This window comes from Aulonocara sp. 'chitande type north' Nkhata Bay, linkage group LG16, assembly GCF_057382095.1.
Source record: "Aulonocara sp. 'chitande type north' Nkhata Bay isolate Kocher_YH1m ecotype deep benthic linkage group LG16, A_spYH_male_GT1.1, whole genome shotgun sequence".
Taxonomy (NCBI): Eukaryota; Metazoa; Chordata; class Actinopteri; order Cichliformes; family Cichlidae; genus Aulonocara; species Aulonocara sp. 'chitande type north' Nkhata Bay.
The window spans coordinates 37,679,261-37,697,105 of NC_141359.1; the positions used below are offsets into that span (position 1 = coordinate 37,679,261).

A 17,845-nucleotide genomic window follows, 5' to 3' on the forward strand; every position below is an offset into this window, starting at 1 on the left:
TTTCGAGCTTTCATCATGTCAGTGGAGCGTGGGGGTGGGGGGTTTAAAGCAGCCATGTGTGATTTATTATTGATCCGGTGTCGGTATCTTCTGGGATGCTGATCAGACGCGCAGACAGAAACATCGACTTGAAACACATTTTAAAAACATTCTCTGTCGACTGTATGCACGCCGTGATTTCTTCGTGCGCGGTTTCACATTTTTCTGAGATCTTCATTTATTTAAAGAGTTTGAAGATTGCTTTATGGTTACCGGTCAGTCACGGTAGTAAAAATAAAACCCGAAAACAACACATGTGTCTGAAGGCCTTTGTGTTCACAGCTAAACTCCTTAAACTGACATAAACTGTGAAACACATTTGCTAATTGGGCATGCTAAAATTCTCTTTTTAATGAGAAAACTAAGCTACTTTCATGAAATAGGAGAAATGCTTGGAATGCATTTCAAATATTTTACACATTTTTGAGATTGAGAAATAAATGTTTTTACCTAAATATACCTGCAGCGACAGCAGGCAGCAGTAAGGGTGCATTTCAGTAATAATGCTGTTTGTTAATCAGCAGATTTGTTAAGTCAAACATGCATCAGAGTATATCCACTATGAACGATGCTATAAAGCACAGGCAACTTGGGCTTGAGGTTTTCAGGTAAAGTGTGCATACATCCTGTTTTATACATCCTGCTGATTAATACAGCAGCTGATCCGAGTCGGTCCATGTGGCACTGTTGTGAGTTGTGCCGGTAAGTTCATGTTCTGTGGGTATGAAACCAGAATAGCATCCAGACCATCTCCAGGCTCTGTGCTCTGGTACATTCGTCTGTACTGACAGAGCATGTTTACTTATCACAACTTAAATAATAGCTTCCATTAAAAACGACATCTTAAACACCAATAACTGAAGCTCTGTTGAAAGTTCATGTCACATCTTTAATTTGAAGTGTACATGATTATGATAAACTGGCATCAGAGCAGATAACCGGCCCTTCTCTTGGCTGAAAAGCTCTTTTCCTGCTTTTGCCACATTTAGGATTACAGAATGTGTGAATTTGATGTACTTCTCTGGCTCTGAGTACACAAAATGCTTCTGTGTACTTCTGCATCCACCCTGTTGCTCCTGTCAAAAGCTAAATTATTACTAAATGTCAAAATGCCAGCTCCACTGGCAGCGATACGCGCCCAAACCATAACAGAATCTGCTTTCCTTGCTTTCTTCCAACATTTTGATCGAGGTTGATTTTTGTTTCAGTAGACCATAAAACTTTGTTATGCTACTCTGCAGGGTTTAGTGTTGTGTGTTTTTGCAGAATACAGCCTGATTGCTCGGTTTCAGAGGCTGAGTATAGGCTTGTGATGAATGCTCTGGACCCTCTTTTCATGACCATCCTGTAGAACATTCCTCACTGATGGATTGTGGTTTTCACTACCATGAAAATGATTTTCCACTCATGACAAGATTTGTGCTCCTCGGTCCCTGTGGTGCGTTCTTCTTGAGTAAAACTCCTTTTTCGAAGTGTACGAACTGTTAATTTGATAAACTACTTCTGATATCCCTCAAAAATAGTTTTTGAACATAACTAATCTTCTTTGCATGTGTGGTCAACTCTAGTCCTGAATCCACACTCACAACTGTGAGTCTACACAAAACCTCAGCACCAGTTTAAAAGCATTTGTGCAGCAACAAGTGCCCAAATTCTTTTACCAATAAGAGCTTCACAGTTTTCAATATAGCTGGCCATGACATAAAGCCTCACGACTGATATATACAGTATAGATAGCTATATAGATGGATACTCGCTGGCCACTTCATTAGATACACCTGTTAAACTCCTCATTGATGCAAATATCTAACTAGTCGTTCACAAGAAAGTGAGGCGATGCATGTAGGAGTGTAGACATGGTTAAGACGATCTGCTGAGATTACACCGAGCATCAATGGGAAAGAAGTGCGATTTTAAATGTGTTATTGTGTTTGCTGGCTGGTCTGAGTGTTTGGGAAACTGTGGATCTACCGGGACGTTCTGCACAACCATCTCTGGGGACTACAGAGAATGGTCTGAAGGCCAGCGGCAAAACACCCACTCGTTGCAACCAAGCTATGAACAAGACCACACCTGTCAGCTAAGAACACTAAACTGATGCTACAGTTCACTCAGATTCACCAAAATTACACCATAGAAGATCGGAAGAAGTTTTCTGTTCGGATGGTAGGGTCAGAATTTGGTATAAGCAAGACAGCCTGCCTTGTATCAGTAGTTCAGACTGCTGCTGATGTTGTAATGGTATAGAAATTATTTAGGAAACACTTTGGGCCCTTGTATCAACTGATGCCCAACCAGCTGAGTATTGTTGCAGACCATGCCACTATCTTCATAACCACAGTGTATCATCTTCTGATGTCTGCTTCCAGCAGGAGATCGCACCATGTCACAAAATACAGATTATCTCAAACTGGCCATCTGTGAAATTAGCATCATGGATGTGCATTTCAACACGGACCAAAATCGCTGAGGAATGTTTCCAGCAACTTGTTGAATCAATGGGATCAAGAATTAAGGCAGAAACAAAATCGACTGATTGAAAAGTGGGATAATGTGTATGACCTGGATGTTCACATCGACCCTGCTAGCCTTTGAAGGGCTGTCACTGTATAATGATGCAATGACTCAAAGCTCAGTTTTAACTAAGTGCAGTTTTGAAGTCAGAGCTTTTATGATGTAGTATTTTCACTTAGTAACAGTTTAGTCATAGCAAGCACAAGTTAAATCCTCCACGCATTCTTCATCCAACACACATGAACTACAGTTTAGACTGTGGAGTTTGTCTCTGTGTCCCAATCTGCTGCAAACCTGAAGTGATGCTCTCGCATGATTTCAGACTCACTCTCTCTCTTTCATACACACACACACAGAAATGCGATAAAAAAAGAATCCCAACCATGTGCAAAAGTAAACTAAGAACTCTTTTATTCTTTTTTGTTCACTTTATATATCTATCTTTAGCTGTTAACTCTTTTTTTTTTCTACACGAGTCCTTTAAAAGTTTGTCATCATGCTAGGTGCAGCTTCAGTGTTGGTAGTACATGCAAAGTTGTAGTTTTTGTCAGGGGAGGGTTTCACACATTGGACAACTGCAGAAGGAGAAGAACGGAGAGCAGTGGCTCTGGAAATCAGTTAACAAACACTGACCGATCTGGAGTCACCAAACAAAAGAAACATAATAATAATAATTATAACAAATAAATAAAAAAGAACCCCACCAATGGGTGCAGCTGCAGAAGGGGTGGGGTGGAGGGGTGCACTGACCATCATTGAGGATTCACAAAGGGTTAAGCAGAAGCAGTTCAGTTCTTGCAGATAGTTTGATCCATCTAATCCATAAATGGGGACTTTGTCTTTTTTTAAATATATATACATATATATATATATATATATATATGTATAGAGAGAGAGATCATGACATCATCTGTTGACATCTTTAGTGCAGTTAAAAATGAAAACAAAATCCAACAAGCAGGCAGTCTTTAGGGGGAAATATCTATATTAAAAAATCTCAGACTTTGCAGTTTAGAATAAACGAAGAACACCAACAGAAAACCGAAGGAGCAGAAGGGGAGGAAAACTCGACACTCTGTTGGTTTTGGCCTGATGTTACAGGAGATATTATCAGTATTGCTCGAGACTTTGGTCTGGATCTGTTTGTCGGGGGGGCACTGGATACTTTTTAAGTTTTTTTTTTTAACTTTAACTCTACTCTGGGAGTCCCCGCTTCCTGCTTTTTAAATACTGACTAAAAACAAACAAACAAAAATACCCCCAAAAACAACCAAGTATAAGTGAAAGGTACATACATGACATCACACGTGCCAGCTGGTGGATGCCACTTTGAGCTTAGGCACTTTACAGTGCATATTTTTTTTTTAAAACATGGGTGGCTACAATGGGGATGAAGCATGTTGACCCCGGCAGTGTTAGTGCCATGCTTTATGGTGCCCAGTGAGTGACACAGAATCACAAATACTTACTTAGCAACAGTAACATCTTCACAATCTCGGCAACAGAGGAGGGATCAAAACCTTTTGTTTTTTTGTTTTTTTTGTTCTTGAGGATGAATCGATTGTACAGGTCAGAAGACGTGTTGCCTTTGTTGCTCCTTATTTACACAGAACTAGTATTTTGCAGCAATAATGATCGCAGCTCACAATATACACATGATCACTGATTGACAGCTACAGATGCACTAAGAAGCCTGACATTTGTATTTCTCCCACTTTGAATCGAGCACATCGTTTTTGTACAAAGTAAAAGTAGTACATTGTTGTGCGGGTATGCAAAAGACCGGACAGTAAAGGGTCGATGCCACAATGTTAGATATTTGAAAAAGAAAAGGAAAACACTGGGGCAGAAACACACATGGACATCATCATCTTTGGTGAAAATCTGACAGGAATATGCTTAAAGACAACCTGAGCACACACATTAATTGCACGCACACCCGCACATAGAAATTTCCCGCAGCTGGAAATAGGAAGTCACCGCGGGAAAACATCCTCATTTACAAATTGAAAACATGAGGACATTTATGCACTCGGGGTGTACAGGAATCGAGTTAATTCACAACATGGAATATGCAGCTAACATGTTTCTTAACTGGGCGTAGAGAGGACGAGGATGAACATGACATCACACTGTGATACATTTTAGCATACGACTTCTGAGTCTTCTCATGCAGGGGTTGCATTTTACTCTGCTGTTCATCTAGCTGATTCCGCACACAATAATGTGGAGGGATTGCATCTAGTGATATACTGTATGTGCTGCTACAGTACATATATACCATGTCATCTGTCAGCCATCATTGTTCCCTGCAACAAAATGACATAATTACAAGATCTGAGAGGTCCGTTATACTATCGCTATGTTCACTGTGGCATTAGCCCCAGTCCTCAAATGCCTAAGGGTGAAAAAAATAATTGTTCCCATCCCCCCCTTCCCTCAAAAATTAAACAATCAATCACAAGAAATCTAGAAAATAGAGACAAAGATTCAAAGCTGCCTGTGGAGGAAGATGCTGGCATTCATTCAACATCATTCGCCGACGGACGCACGGGGCTCCCCATCCTACGTTTTCCGCTCTGCAGGCCTCTAAGTTCAGTTTCCATGCAAAGCCATGGCTTGGATCAAGAAAAAAATACAACGTGCAGCACCTCCCAAAGCTTCTCCCAAGACCCAGGCGAGGGGTGGGGTGGGGGGGGGGGGGCAGTCAACGTGACCCTCACCCCTCCCTCGCATCTGTTCAAGTATGAAATGAGAGTGACATAAAATAACTTAAAAATCATACGCACAGATGAATGAACACGACATAAAAATAAAGGAAAGAGCGCTACGACGCTGTCACACCTGCCTTATAAACTCTTTCCAGTCAGTGACTCAAACAGGGCGACAACATTTTGTAACATTTGTATCTTTAATCCAGAGGATAAGAACACGTAGTCTCAGCTAAGGAACGGACCAAATAACACACATTAAACGTTACAACGCTTATGTTTTTCTCAGCACTAGATTTACATCTTGAAGATTTATGCATAATTAAATTAAAATTTGTCAGTGTCATTAATTTTAGCAAAGATATATATTGTTTTAGGTCCATATACATTGGTTTTAGTCAACAAAGATCCCGTTTCTAGGCTACATTCCGACCTAAATTAGCTACTTATTGATCAACAAGACAGAACGGTATAATTTCAGCTTCCACATCTACGCCATAAGAACAAGATTTCTCTGGGAAACAAATGGGTGCGTGTTAAACGAAAAAACAAAACATGGATTCCAGTTTTACACAGTAAAATCAAAGTAAAAAGTTAAATCAAAGACACGAGGCTGATGTCCTCTGAGGAATGAGAATGATGAGTTACGGATGGTTTGTGAAACGGCGCACGTTCATTTCCACAAATACAAAGTGCACGTGCGTGCTGACACATGGGACGGAAGTAAGTGTCTGCTTGTTAATACGGGGGCTCTCTCAGGCCTGGGTCAGGGAAAGAGGAGGGGGTGGTTAAGGAATCCCTCGACTCCCTCAGGAGCTGAGGGTGAACTGGTCTTGCTCGATGGGCTTTTTGACCCAAGCCCCCAAGCCGGCCTTGTGGAAGGCCTTGATGAGCGCCTGCTTGGCAGAGTGGTACTCTGTGGCCGCCTGCTTTGCTTCGTGGTAGGAGCTCGGCTTCGACACCTTGATCCGCAAGATGGACGACAGCTGAGGACGCAGAGAAAGGAAAGTAAGCAACAGAATAACAGAAACAAACCAAAAACAACCACGCATTAATCTAAAATCTCAGCTCCTACCACACAAAGAAAAAGAAACTTGTTTGCACTCCTTGGAAGTCAGGCTCTGACTACTAACGTGTCTAAACGTTAAATTATATTACTGGGAAAGTGGACGAAGTCAGTGGGTGTATGATAGCAGGGAGATGTTCTCACACACACGCCTCAGCACAGTGCAACGCACTCCACATCACAGTCATGCCAGAAAGCGATGCTAATGTTAGAAAAAACTGCTCCTTGAGCCGATCCTTTGGACTTGCTGTAGCCACAGACCCAGCTTTCATTCTCAACATTTAAGTTGAGTCTGTTTGACACCAAAGTTGACCTTTGCTCTCTGTGCGAGGTCAATAGTGACATCGCTCACGTGCAAACAATCAGAACAGAGCTTCCAAGGAATGACCTCGTAGCTTAGCTGCGATTCCTGAGATGCCACACTGAAGTACGTGTGGTTCAGACGTGTACAGCTCGTGATGCTGACTGCAGCTGACCTCAGTCTGTTTATGACTCACTGTCACAATCACTTATGTAAGAAACTATAGTTATGTCGCGTGACTCAGCACGTCTGCGCCAGTATTACAGCGAGGTGCGTGTGAATGTGCGCTCTGGCCTCGCCGTACCTTGGAGTGAAGGCGCACCCAGCGGCTGTAGAGTGCGTGTTTGCAGAGCCGTGAGGCGCGGCCCATGTCGTCCTTGCCCGTGGTTGCGTTGATCACCTCCAGGGCCTGGTCACCCACCGTCCAGTTCACACTGAAGTTTGGAGCCTTGCCTGGCTGCCTGGCTTCAGCATTACTTATACCTGCCATTAAAAACACCCAGAGTCAAAGACCGAGCGAGGCTGCAGGTTAAAACAGAGACATTTTTATTTATAGGACCTCAGCAGAATGTAAAAATCTTTTGTTAACATTACGTCAATGCCAGAAATGGAATAATTGCACGGCACCGCTCCAGCGAATTCCCACAGCACCCAGACTTTCTATTACCTCATGTGTGGATGTATTAAACAATGAAGGAAGTACCCAAACATGGCAGTCCATCCTTCCAAAGGACAGCTGTTCCCACAGCTGCAATATCTCTAAACAGGACAGTTTTTCTTCTTCTCATTTCATTTTGTCTAACTCAGTAGAGACAAACAGTAGAATCCACCTGGGGGGACTGTGAGGACAGAGCTCGCTCTCGTCTAACACACTTCAGGGCTTTGGCCTCCACTGTATCTCAAGCATAAATGGGAGATATATGGATGCCATAAATCCCTGTGTCTTCCTCTGTGTGTGTGTGTGTGTGTGTGTGTGTGTGTGTGCATTAAGCTCCTTGGTTCCATTTGGCAGCACTTGTGGCAGAAGATGATTTAAAGGGGATGAAATCCTCAGCGCTCTAACGCCACAGCACTTTCACCGCTAAAAACTCTCTAAAGCGGAAAAGGTTAATAACCTTCCACCATTATCTCCTTTACTTGCCATTTAGAGGGAAGGAGCAGGGTGAGCTAAACGTACATCCCGGCTGTGTGATATGAAGACCCATGTCATCCCCCAGGATGTAAAGGAAATCTCCACAGTGCCACTCATTCCACTTGTTTGATATGGACTGCCCTATATTCATGGCAGCACAATGAGCAGTGTAAGCAGTGCTGTAGCAGTGTGGTATTTTCTTGACCTTGAACTTTGCTTTGCGTGTTTGTATCAGCGCACAGCTGGGCAAGAGAGGCACGGCCAGCTGGATGTTTTGGTGGAAAACAGAGCAGCAGTCCAACAAAGCTGAAAATGTCAAAATTTTAATTAAACACTGGCTCGTGTTTGATGGAGCTCAAGTAGGAAAGGCAGAAAATGACTCTCAGTTTCTTTAGAAATGAATGAATGGATTTGTATTCAGTTTGAAAAATTCAGACTCAGAATATAACACCGTTAGGTGGAGGCGGCTGCTGCAGAATAATCACCCACACCTCTAAAGAGCATCACTACCTCCTTTCCCACATGAGAGCTAGTTTTATTGGTCTGCATGTGTATTTTTAATTTATTTATTGTTTTGTGGTGTTGCTCCTTCACTTCTTCTTCTCTGTACAATCTAACTCATCAGGACAATCCAATTTCCACAGCAAAGTGTCTTCATCCATTTTATGAGGGACTGATTTCGTTTGGTTATCATCCACGAGCTGTTTCAGAGCACTGACGAATGATGCTGACAGCATATTTTTAAATATCTGCGACCTGTGACGTGTATTCAGAATCCTTCTGTCTGTTTTGGACTTTGTGATGATGCTACATGTACATGAAGAGGAACAGCAGATGTGCTTTTGAGACACTTTCAAGTTAAATGTTCGGGAAACAAAATATATGGTCTTCTGCAAAGCTCGCCCAATGGGGTTTGATGATTATTACATTGTTACATCTGATGGCAAAACCAGTGAAAGGGTACATGCCTCAAGTATCTGGATGGATGGATAGATGACAAGATCTGCACAGATCTGTAATGGTGAAGAGAGATCTGAGCGTGAAAGTGAGGCTGACAATTTACCGGTCGATCTACGTTCCAACCCTCACCTGTGGTCACGAGCTCTGGGTACTGGCAGAAAAAAATGAGGTCGCAGATAGCAGCAGTGGAAATGGAACTGAAATGGAAATTTCCTTCATTTGGTAGCTGGGCTTTCTCTTAGTGACAGGACTCTGGAGAGATTATATCTCTCGGTTGACTTGGGAACGACTTGGTGTGCCCCACCCCTCAGATGAGGTGGACGTGATGACTGTCTGGGCCTCTCTGCTTAGACTGCTGCCTCCGGACCGGAATTGTCCAAAATAACCGGATTTAAGGATTTCCGGATAGAAGGATGGACAAGTTTCTCTTTAATATATACGTTGCTAATCTCATTAGTAATCATAAAGTGATGCTTGGTTTTTACTTTAGAAATAAATCTTACTTTACTAACTTGTGTTTTTTTCCTGTAATTGATTATGATGATATATTGTATATGCATGCTTCCTCCTTCATCCCTACATTTTATTACAAATGCAAAGTCTCTGACTCACCACGACGTTCTTTATGGTTTGTGGTTTGGCCGTCTGGTATATTTTAGCATATTTTTCTCTATGAAGCCACTCTAGAACTTCCAGTCTACAGCAGGACCTTTCTCCCAGCTACACTCTTCTTAATGGTTGCTTCTGGATGTACCTATAGCTCTGACAGATCTGGGGAAAGCAACATTTTCTTCTAATGTGTCTTATAATAATTTACAGTATTTTGATTTGATTTTGATCTTAGCGGGACATCATGATAAAATAAAGGTGACAATAAAATGTGACGAAAGGACCCTGAGTGCCACTGTACAAACTTTGCCTATTATTGTTTATTATTCATTGCTCATTAAACCCATTTGGCAACTGTCAAAATCTGTGACAGCTGTAACTCTATAACCATAACTGGACTTTAGGCTTTTTTTTCTGAAACACAAAAAAAATTGCAAGAAAAGGAGCGATGAATGGATTAAACTTTTGAAATCTAGTTAAAGATTTATTTTTTCAAACCAATAAATCTCTCTGTATAAATAAACATCGTCTGTAAGCTGGTGCTGGACACTGGGCTCATAGCAGCTCCACATTTGCCAAATTATATGAGTTACGTAACGATGTTAGTGGCGACTGTGGTTCGCTGTCTGAAATAAAAACTTGTTTGTGTGTCTTTTGTCTACTTCAGTCTGAAATTAAAGACCCAGTGTTTCAAAAACAGCCCACTGCTGTCACTGGAAACTGCATTTATGTGGAAAGAAGGAGCTTCTACGACAGCTGCTACGGCCAAAGGCTTTGTGCAGATGAGTTATTGAAATCGTGTTTTAGAATCAGTTTTAGTAACAAGGAAATAATTTCTCTCTTAGCAGATAAACAGAGCGCAATAATGAGTTCAAGGACGTTGAAAAGATGGTGCAGAAAGCTGAATCAGAAGGAAAAAACACAAACTTGTAAGAGTTGGCCAAACTTCTGCAAAATGAAACAGCTGGGAATGAACAAATGCAGGGATACTGACAGGTACGCCCTCATGCAATAAAGAGGATGCATGTTATATCAGAAAAACACAAAAACTCGCCTACACAAGGCATTTTGTAGAGAGTAGCAGCAGCAGGAACTCTCCGCATTTCCACCTTTTTTCTCAAAATTAACAATACATTTTTTTTTTTCTTAATGCGGCCCTAATACTCATTTATAAGCTTCAAAGCAACTGTAAATAAGCAGGGCTGGAGCCAAACATTTACATAATAATTTATGACTTCTTGCAAATGTCTTTATATACAATATTTTAAATGAAAAACAATATTAAGTGGAAAAAGTGGAGCAGAAATGCAAATGGAAAGCAGACTCATCTTTCCTCAAACACAGCATTGTCTTACAAAAACAACCAAAGTACAAAGACTGCATGCTCTGCATCTAAAAATAGAAAGTTGAAAAGAGAGAGAGAGAAGAAAACACTGCAGGAGTCCTGGTCTATACAGCCTTTTTAAAAGGTCAAGACAATGCTGAAAATTTACACAAAATGATAAAGCTATTCAAATTCCACAGGAACTAGGTAAATGTCAGCTCAGATCCAACAAAAGGAGAAAAGCAATAACTGTCTTCCTGTTCCTGCGGGACTGACTGACCAGCAGGGTGAATTAATGTGTTTACTGCTTAGGATTAAAATCTTCCTGTCATGGTCCTGGGCCATGTGGGCCCAGTATTCTTAGTTCTTTGTATTCTCGTATTTCGTTCCTTATTTAGACCATGTCTTCTGAGTTGCCCTGTTGTGTTGTTCCCTAAGTGTTTTTCCCTTCATGGCTCTCTCCCCCCTGTGTGCCCTCTATGTATTGATGAGCCCTCGTCTCCCTTTGTGGTTGTTTCATGTTTCCCCAGCCCGTTATGTCTGTGTTTTCCCCGTGCTCTCTCTCCTCCTGTCGGAACCTCTGTGCCTCTACATGTCATGTTCAGTTCACCCCGCCCTGTCTCGTTATGATTATCAGTGTCACCTGTGTTCCCCGTGTGTGCCCACTTTCCTCGTTTACCCTCTGTGTATTTCTGTCTGAGTCTCCCTCTGTTCGGCGTCGTGTTCTCCCTCATGCTGTGTGTGATTCCCCCGTGTTTCCTGGTGAGCTTTACGTTAGTTTTTCCCAGTTTAGTTTTGTATCTCCCATTGTCTTTTGTCAGCAATAAAGCTGCTTTTTGAGTTCATCCCCGTGTGTGTGAGTTTTGCATTTTGGGTCCTCCTCCTGCCTGCCACACAGCCGAGCCATGACACTTCCTCTTTGATATTTAGACAGCTGCAGGTCGATTGGTAAAGATTAACACAGTGATCCTCTCAACCCGTGAAATCGTGATGACTGATCTATAACACCAGAGATCTGCAGAAGGAAACTTGATGATGCACTTTTCTTACTTTCCCACCTCATCTACATCAAAGAAGGCGAGGGCTCTTACCGCTGAGAAGAGGCCTGTTGAGGGTGAACTGCTGGGGCAGGTCTTCGATATCTGCGATGCGCTGGTACATGGCCCTGGAGAGGTGGTCAGCATGGTAAAGGCTGCCCAGGATTATGCTGGAGAAGTAGATTGGCTCTGTGAAGTAGCTCATCAAGGAGCCCTGGATGCCCACCACGTTCCACCTGCAGAGAGAAAAGCACACGAGCTTCACAACAACTTCAACGTATCATTGAGGCAGTTTTAGGATTTCAGTGTACAGGCAGCACATCGCTGTAATGTTCACAGGCTGGCTGGAATACACACAAAAACAGAGTTAATACTGCATATTAGTACATGAACACTGAGTCCTATCTGACGTCCTACAGCCATCTACAGTGTGAGGTATCCAATTCCATTTTTCCCAAACTTCTGTTTATTTCCAGGCTGTGCCATTAGCCATCTTTCCCCAGTCACTCTCCTATTTACATGCTCTGTGAAGCAGTGCCTGCCCTCCTCGCAGAAAGACAAATACATAAGGAGCCAGAGAGAGAGAGAGAGAGAGAAGTTTCTCTAACTCTCTCTCTCTGGGTAGATGGAGAAAGAGTCAGTAAGGGTGTGAAGGCAAAGAAAAAGCGAGAGCGAGAAAAATGAAGAAAAATAACAGATGTTGGAAATGTTAGAGAAAGGTGGTGCTGAAGGCTGCTGGCATCTTATACAGTGCATTTTATCTGTCAACAAATCCCATCGAAAGCTCAAAACCCAGTGATGACCTGCTTTCCAGACCGTGCACATGGCATTCAGCTCCAAACCCACCGAATTCAAAGACATACATCTGCAACATTTGAAATGTTTAATCAAAGAAAAAGGCTCTTTTCACTGACAGGTTACTCCTGCTTTCACTCACTGCTTGGGTACGTTTGATGAGGTCTAATGCTCCAAAACTATTTGGTTACGTTGAAGCAGCAAAGCAACTGGTTTATCTTTTTGGCCTCAAAATATTCCTGTTAAGGTTTAATCACTAAAACTATTTAGATGAATGAAAAGCTCATTTTTAAGACAGAGAAATTATGGCAGAAAATCCATGTTTCAGTCACACCAGAGGAAAATCAGGGAGGCAACCTCGTTACTAGGAATATTTGGTGATTGCTCGGTCCCTGTATTTAATTAGTTTATGAACAGTGACCGATAGCAAATAGTTGCATGCAATACCCTCAACCTCTGGACTCGACTGCACAGTGCAACCTATCTCCAAACAGACAGATTGGTGATGGTTTTTATAAAACTGCAAACCATAATCTATAATCCAGTTTTTAAACAGAGACAGATTACTAATGCACTGAACCGTCTGCAGCGACAGGCACGACTTGTGCGCAACATGTCAGATCTATGAGATTCTGAACGAAAGCTTTTAAGGTGAATTTCTGTGTATGTACACGACAGCAGCTTTGCAAGAAATGGCAACAGAGTTGAAATTTACACATATTTATCACAGTTAATCTCTGTAACTGCCACTTTGACCCAATTCAGTCTCAAACTTACATCACACTGAAATGTCTTTTCGCCATTTTATTGCTGTCCTGATGCATCAAAGTCACTCTGCAGATGGCTGAGAGTGGTTGCAGACCTAGTCTCAGCCTTCGAAGCAAACATTTCAAAGGCAATGAGACTGAACGTTCATTGCACACAGTCACAATAATTTCGTCGACATAATTTTGTTCGAGTTGTGCTCTCCAGCAGCATCAAAACACCTTTAATGTATCTTCTAGAGTCCAGTCGAGTTCACTAACAGGATGTTTGTGAGATGAGGCGTCGGAGTAATTACGTCCAATAATATGATAATAAGGGTGGGACCAATACACTGTCTATATTTATACTCAAAACAAAGCATCTATACTGTGATAGTGTTGCAGGAACACCATCATCAGTTACATCAGTTCCAATGATGACTCGTGATACTGAAGGTTTTTGACAACACAGCTACAAGGCACAAAAAACCCTAATGAACAAAAGTGTTGGTTACAAAAGTGATGCTGCTACTTAATTGGACAACTTCATCACTGGCGATGGTGTTCCTGTTGCATTCGCTGACGTTGAGAGAAAAACCGTGAGTATCACTACCCTTTGTCTTTAGGAGAACATTACAAAATGAGGGTTGGCTAGCTCTTCTCATTCTCCCTTTTACTTCAGGCAGACTGTTTGAGAGTCTGTGAAATTACCAATGTGAACCCAAAACAATCAAAAATAATATGCACACATGCAAAAGACCGCAGGCTACACAGAGGGTCCATTGTTTCCGTATGCAATATTCTGTGTGCGCGTTTGTGAGAAGGCGTGTGTGGAACGGCGGGAGGGCAAAATAAAATATCTAAATTCACTGTAGCTGCGAGCAGGAAAGCACATGTTCACACATTCAGCCCAGTCAAACAGCTTTATAATATTCTGTGCCATACACAAACTGCTGCAACACACACACACACACACTCACGCTGTTTCATCACAGCAACACGGTGACACATATACACCTGTATCCCCTCTGAAGGACACACATACACACTGGGTAAAAAGCTACAACAATCAAGCGCGCTCACACAGAGTTATGTCGTGAGAGGCATTCAATTTCATTCCTGTCAAACATCACTGTATTGCTTTATCGCTTTTTTTCCCTCCCCCCAATACCGTGCTTTGTGCGTCTACACACAGATTGTACACACTCAAATGAGAACAGGGTCAGAATAGGTCAGAAAGCACACGTGATGAGCTGTTACAGCAATAACAAAAGAAAAGAGGAAAACCGAGAGAACAATTTGCCTTTATGCTAATGAACTCATTCAAAGGACAGACACGAGGCAGAGAATGGCTCGTTCATAACGACGCCGTGTAATCAGAGGAAAATGAGAGGAGCGAAAACAATGTGTAACGAGGGAGCACTGGGGGCACGGGGCAAAGCCTGCCCGTCAGCAGCTGCATTGAACGGCAGCCCTGTTGCTAACTATCACTCACACAGGGACAGAGGCAGGTGGGTGGAGGATTTCTGACACGGCTAATAGCCGTGTCATGAGGAGGTCGCGCCGCAAGTCGTGCATAATAGTTTCTCACAGTGGAAGAAAGATACTCATACCTTAATTGCTTACATGCATTTTTTTCTGCTTCTTGATTTCAGCACTGATCTGTAACTCGTGTCAACTTTAAAAATTTAGTCAGAGTTAAAAACGTCCAACTTCCACCTTATTTTGCCCTCTACTGACTTGGATCCCTCCACGATGGACCACCACATAAAATCTAAATCACACAGTGAAAGGGCAGCTCACGTAGTGCAAACAGCATTTGCCAGTCAGTAGACATGTCCCTCCTCAAATACACACTCGGCATTCAATCACTCGATCCATTCGGGCAAAATATTATGATCCAGGGCACAGAAAGCGAGAGGAAGAGGAGGAGGGCTCATGAGAGGAGTTATGGAGAAGCTTCACCGTTCATCACAAGAGAGGCAGAGTGTTGCCTTGAACATGGACACAGACTAAAGATGCTATGATGTGTCTGCAAAGATGGCCCCGGGGGCAGTATATCAATTTAGCTGTCCCTGACACCCCGGGAAGGCTTGAAATGGCACGGTGGATGGACAAAGCAAAGATAAAGCGCTGTACAGTCGACTGAAGCAGTGGAAAATAAAACACCTGAAAAGAGTCTCATGTAACACATCTGGTCAGGGCTGAAACATGACGTGTTGCTTTATGTAGCCTTCGCTAAACTAAAGGTTTCTAATAACACACAGAAAGCAATTCAATCATCATATCGGTCTAAGAATGGGAGAAAACCCAACGGGTAACGCAAAGCCTGCAGGAGCATGACTCTATTGATATTGACATTTCTGTCAATATGTCCATGATGTATGGAATTGTTTCTATTAATATAATTCATCATCTTTAGTGACCTGGAATCACATATACTGTATAACAGGAGACTTGTAGGTATGTACAGACGTGCAGAAGCATCTGTTTTTTACATTTCTGATGGTGTTGACTTAAACCTTCAGCTTCCAGCCTCCTTCATGCCAGAAACCAGTGTAGTACTAGTCGCAGTTCCAGTTCTGAGAAAACTGATTTCACCTTTGCTCTAAAAGTTACACAAATAGAAGTTAACATATTTAATTGTGACAAAGAAAGAAAAAAAAATCTTCTTTAAAGTGTACTTTGATATTTTGGTTTATTTATATTGTTTTATCTGTTTTATTCGTGAAAGGCTCCTCGGTTTGTACTTTGTACTTAGAAACAGAGTTTCTGAATATTTCTAAGGACGACAACTGAACTCAATTTATCCCAAAATACCTCGCAATCTTGTCACTGCAGGACATGGTGAGTAATCGCTCCCCTTGAAGAACACCGTCCCAGGTCTGGATGGTGTTGCTGGACCTTACAGGGATGGTGCCCTCCCCGGACTCGATTTTGGTCCTCAGCTGACCCCGCGCTTTCCGGTTAGGATGTCTGTCTCCTTGGTCTGGGTGGCACATAAGCAGAAGCACATAAAGGAAGAGAGGAGTATGAGTTTAATTTACTCTTTTATATAGTTTTATGTGACACTTGTTTGATGTTTGGAACATGAAGTCTGTTGGTGATAGAGTGATACAGTTTGTTTGATCAGGAAACATTAAAGAAAGTGAATGTGTGGGTGAATCTGTTTCTTGGTGTCATTCTACTTTTCTTCAGTTAAAAAGCAGGAAAAATGAGGAAACGCTGTTGAGTGGGAACCTGTTGCAGTAGCTCTCTTTTGCTTTGAATTTCTTTTATTTTCATGATTTAATGCAAACTTTTCCTTTATCAAGTCTTGTCAAGTCAAGTTTTGCAAGTCTACTTGTGTTTTTTTCCTTATATTAGACTCTTGTTAATGTATATCTCCATGAGCTGTTTGCACTGATCACCCTATGGCCTGCGGCGAGGCCTGAAATCCCGGAGGAGCTACCGAGGAAACGACTGGGCTCCAGAACAGTTTCAGGGATGATCATGGGGAATGTGAGGTGTTTGGACAATAAGATGAACAACTTGCTGAGTAGACCCAGGGGGAACACTGTGGGTGTAGTCTGATGTGTTTCACGGTCTGCTGTGGTGAGATGTTGCCTCGCTCACACTTCTTGGACCACGGTATGAACATTGCTGGCTCCGGGACTTTTTGGGAGGAAGATTAATCTGAGCCGTGAAAAGAAACGATGGCACTAGTTGCGACTGACAGTTGGTTTAATCCCAGACGTGTTACTGGTGGATAGATTCAGCCATAGCAGGCATTTGTAGAAAATATGAATAAATTATCATGAATAAATTAAATGTGTTTTTTGTGTGTTAACCTAAAAGTTTTGACATTTTCGGGAACATGAAAAACTTTCCTCCATCAGCTGATGTAGCGCTTATCCAACTGACCATGGCTGTGATAGGATGTGGATAATTAACGGATCCAGGCCGTCCTCTGCATATACAACTGGTTCGTCTAAAACCGGTTAGAGCTCCACTCCCACAGTGACTGATACAGAAAATCTTTACCACAGTTTTTAGATTTACTGAATCGCTGTTTTTTTTGCCTCTGTCAGTGCGCCCCAGGGCAGCTGTGGCTACAATGTAGCTGCCAACACCAGTGTGTGAATGTGTGTGTGAATGGGTGAATGACTGAATGTAGTGTAAAGCGCTTTGGGGTTCTTAGGGACCAGTAAAGCGCTATACAAATGCAGGCCATTTACCATTTTTTGCATTTGCTATTTAACCAAGTTCCATCTTTAGTGTAACCTTCTTCTTCTGTGATTTTAAATGTGTTTTATTGAAGTTTTGCATGCTTTGGCAGCTTTATACATCCCATCCTTTGGGATGAATAAAGCATTTGCCTGTTTACACTCTTAAAGTGTCAGTCAAGGTTTTGACTTTGACATTTTAAAACAGAAGTTTTGTCTGTTGTGGTTGTGTTTTTGTGAAAAAAGTTATAAAAAAAAGTTACATAAAACCTCAAATGCCAAAAAAATTACTTTCCCCATTTCTATGCTAATATATAAACAAAAATCTACCTCCTCAACATGCAAAAACAGAAGCTTTGGTTGGAATCTGTTACACCACTGATCCACCATTTGTATTAAATTCAGTGTT

General features: G+C 42.0%; 1 protein-coding gene across 4 annotated transcripts in view; it reads right to left on the bottom strand.

Annotated features, from left to right (window-relative positions):
- Positions 1–2,947: 2,947 nt before the first annotated feature.
- The window catches only part of adarb1b (adenosine deaminase RNA specific B1b), a 129,269-nt gene continuing 114,371 nt past the window's right edge, over positions 2,948–17,845 (bottom strand). For all 4 annotated transcript variants that reach the window (XM_086265538.1, XM_086265539.1, XM_086265537.1 and 1 more), the window contains 4 exons: positions 16,052–16,220; positions 11,748–11,929; positions 6,936–7,114; positions 2,948–6,250 (listed from right to left, as the gene is read on the bottom strand). In XM_086265538.1, the coding sequence (XP_086121664.1) occupies positions 6,074–6,250; positions 6,936–7,114; positions 11,748–11,929; positions 16,052–16,220 (707 nt within the window). In that variant the 3' untranslated portion in view covers positions 2,948–6,073. The remainder of the gene's footprint in view (positions 6,251–6,935; positions 7,115–11,747; positions 11,930–16,051; positions 16,221–17,845) is intronic.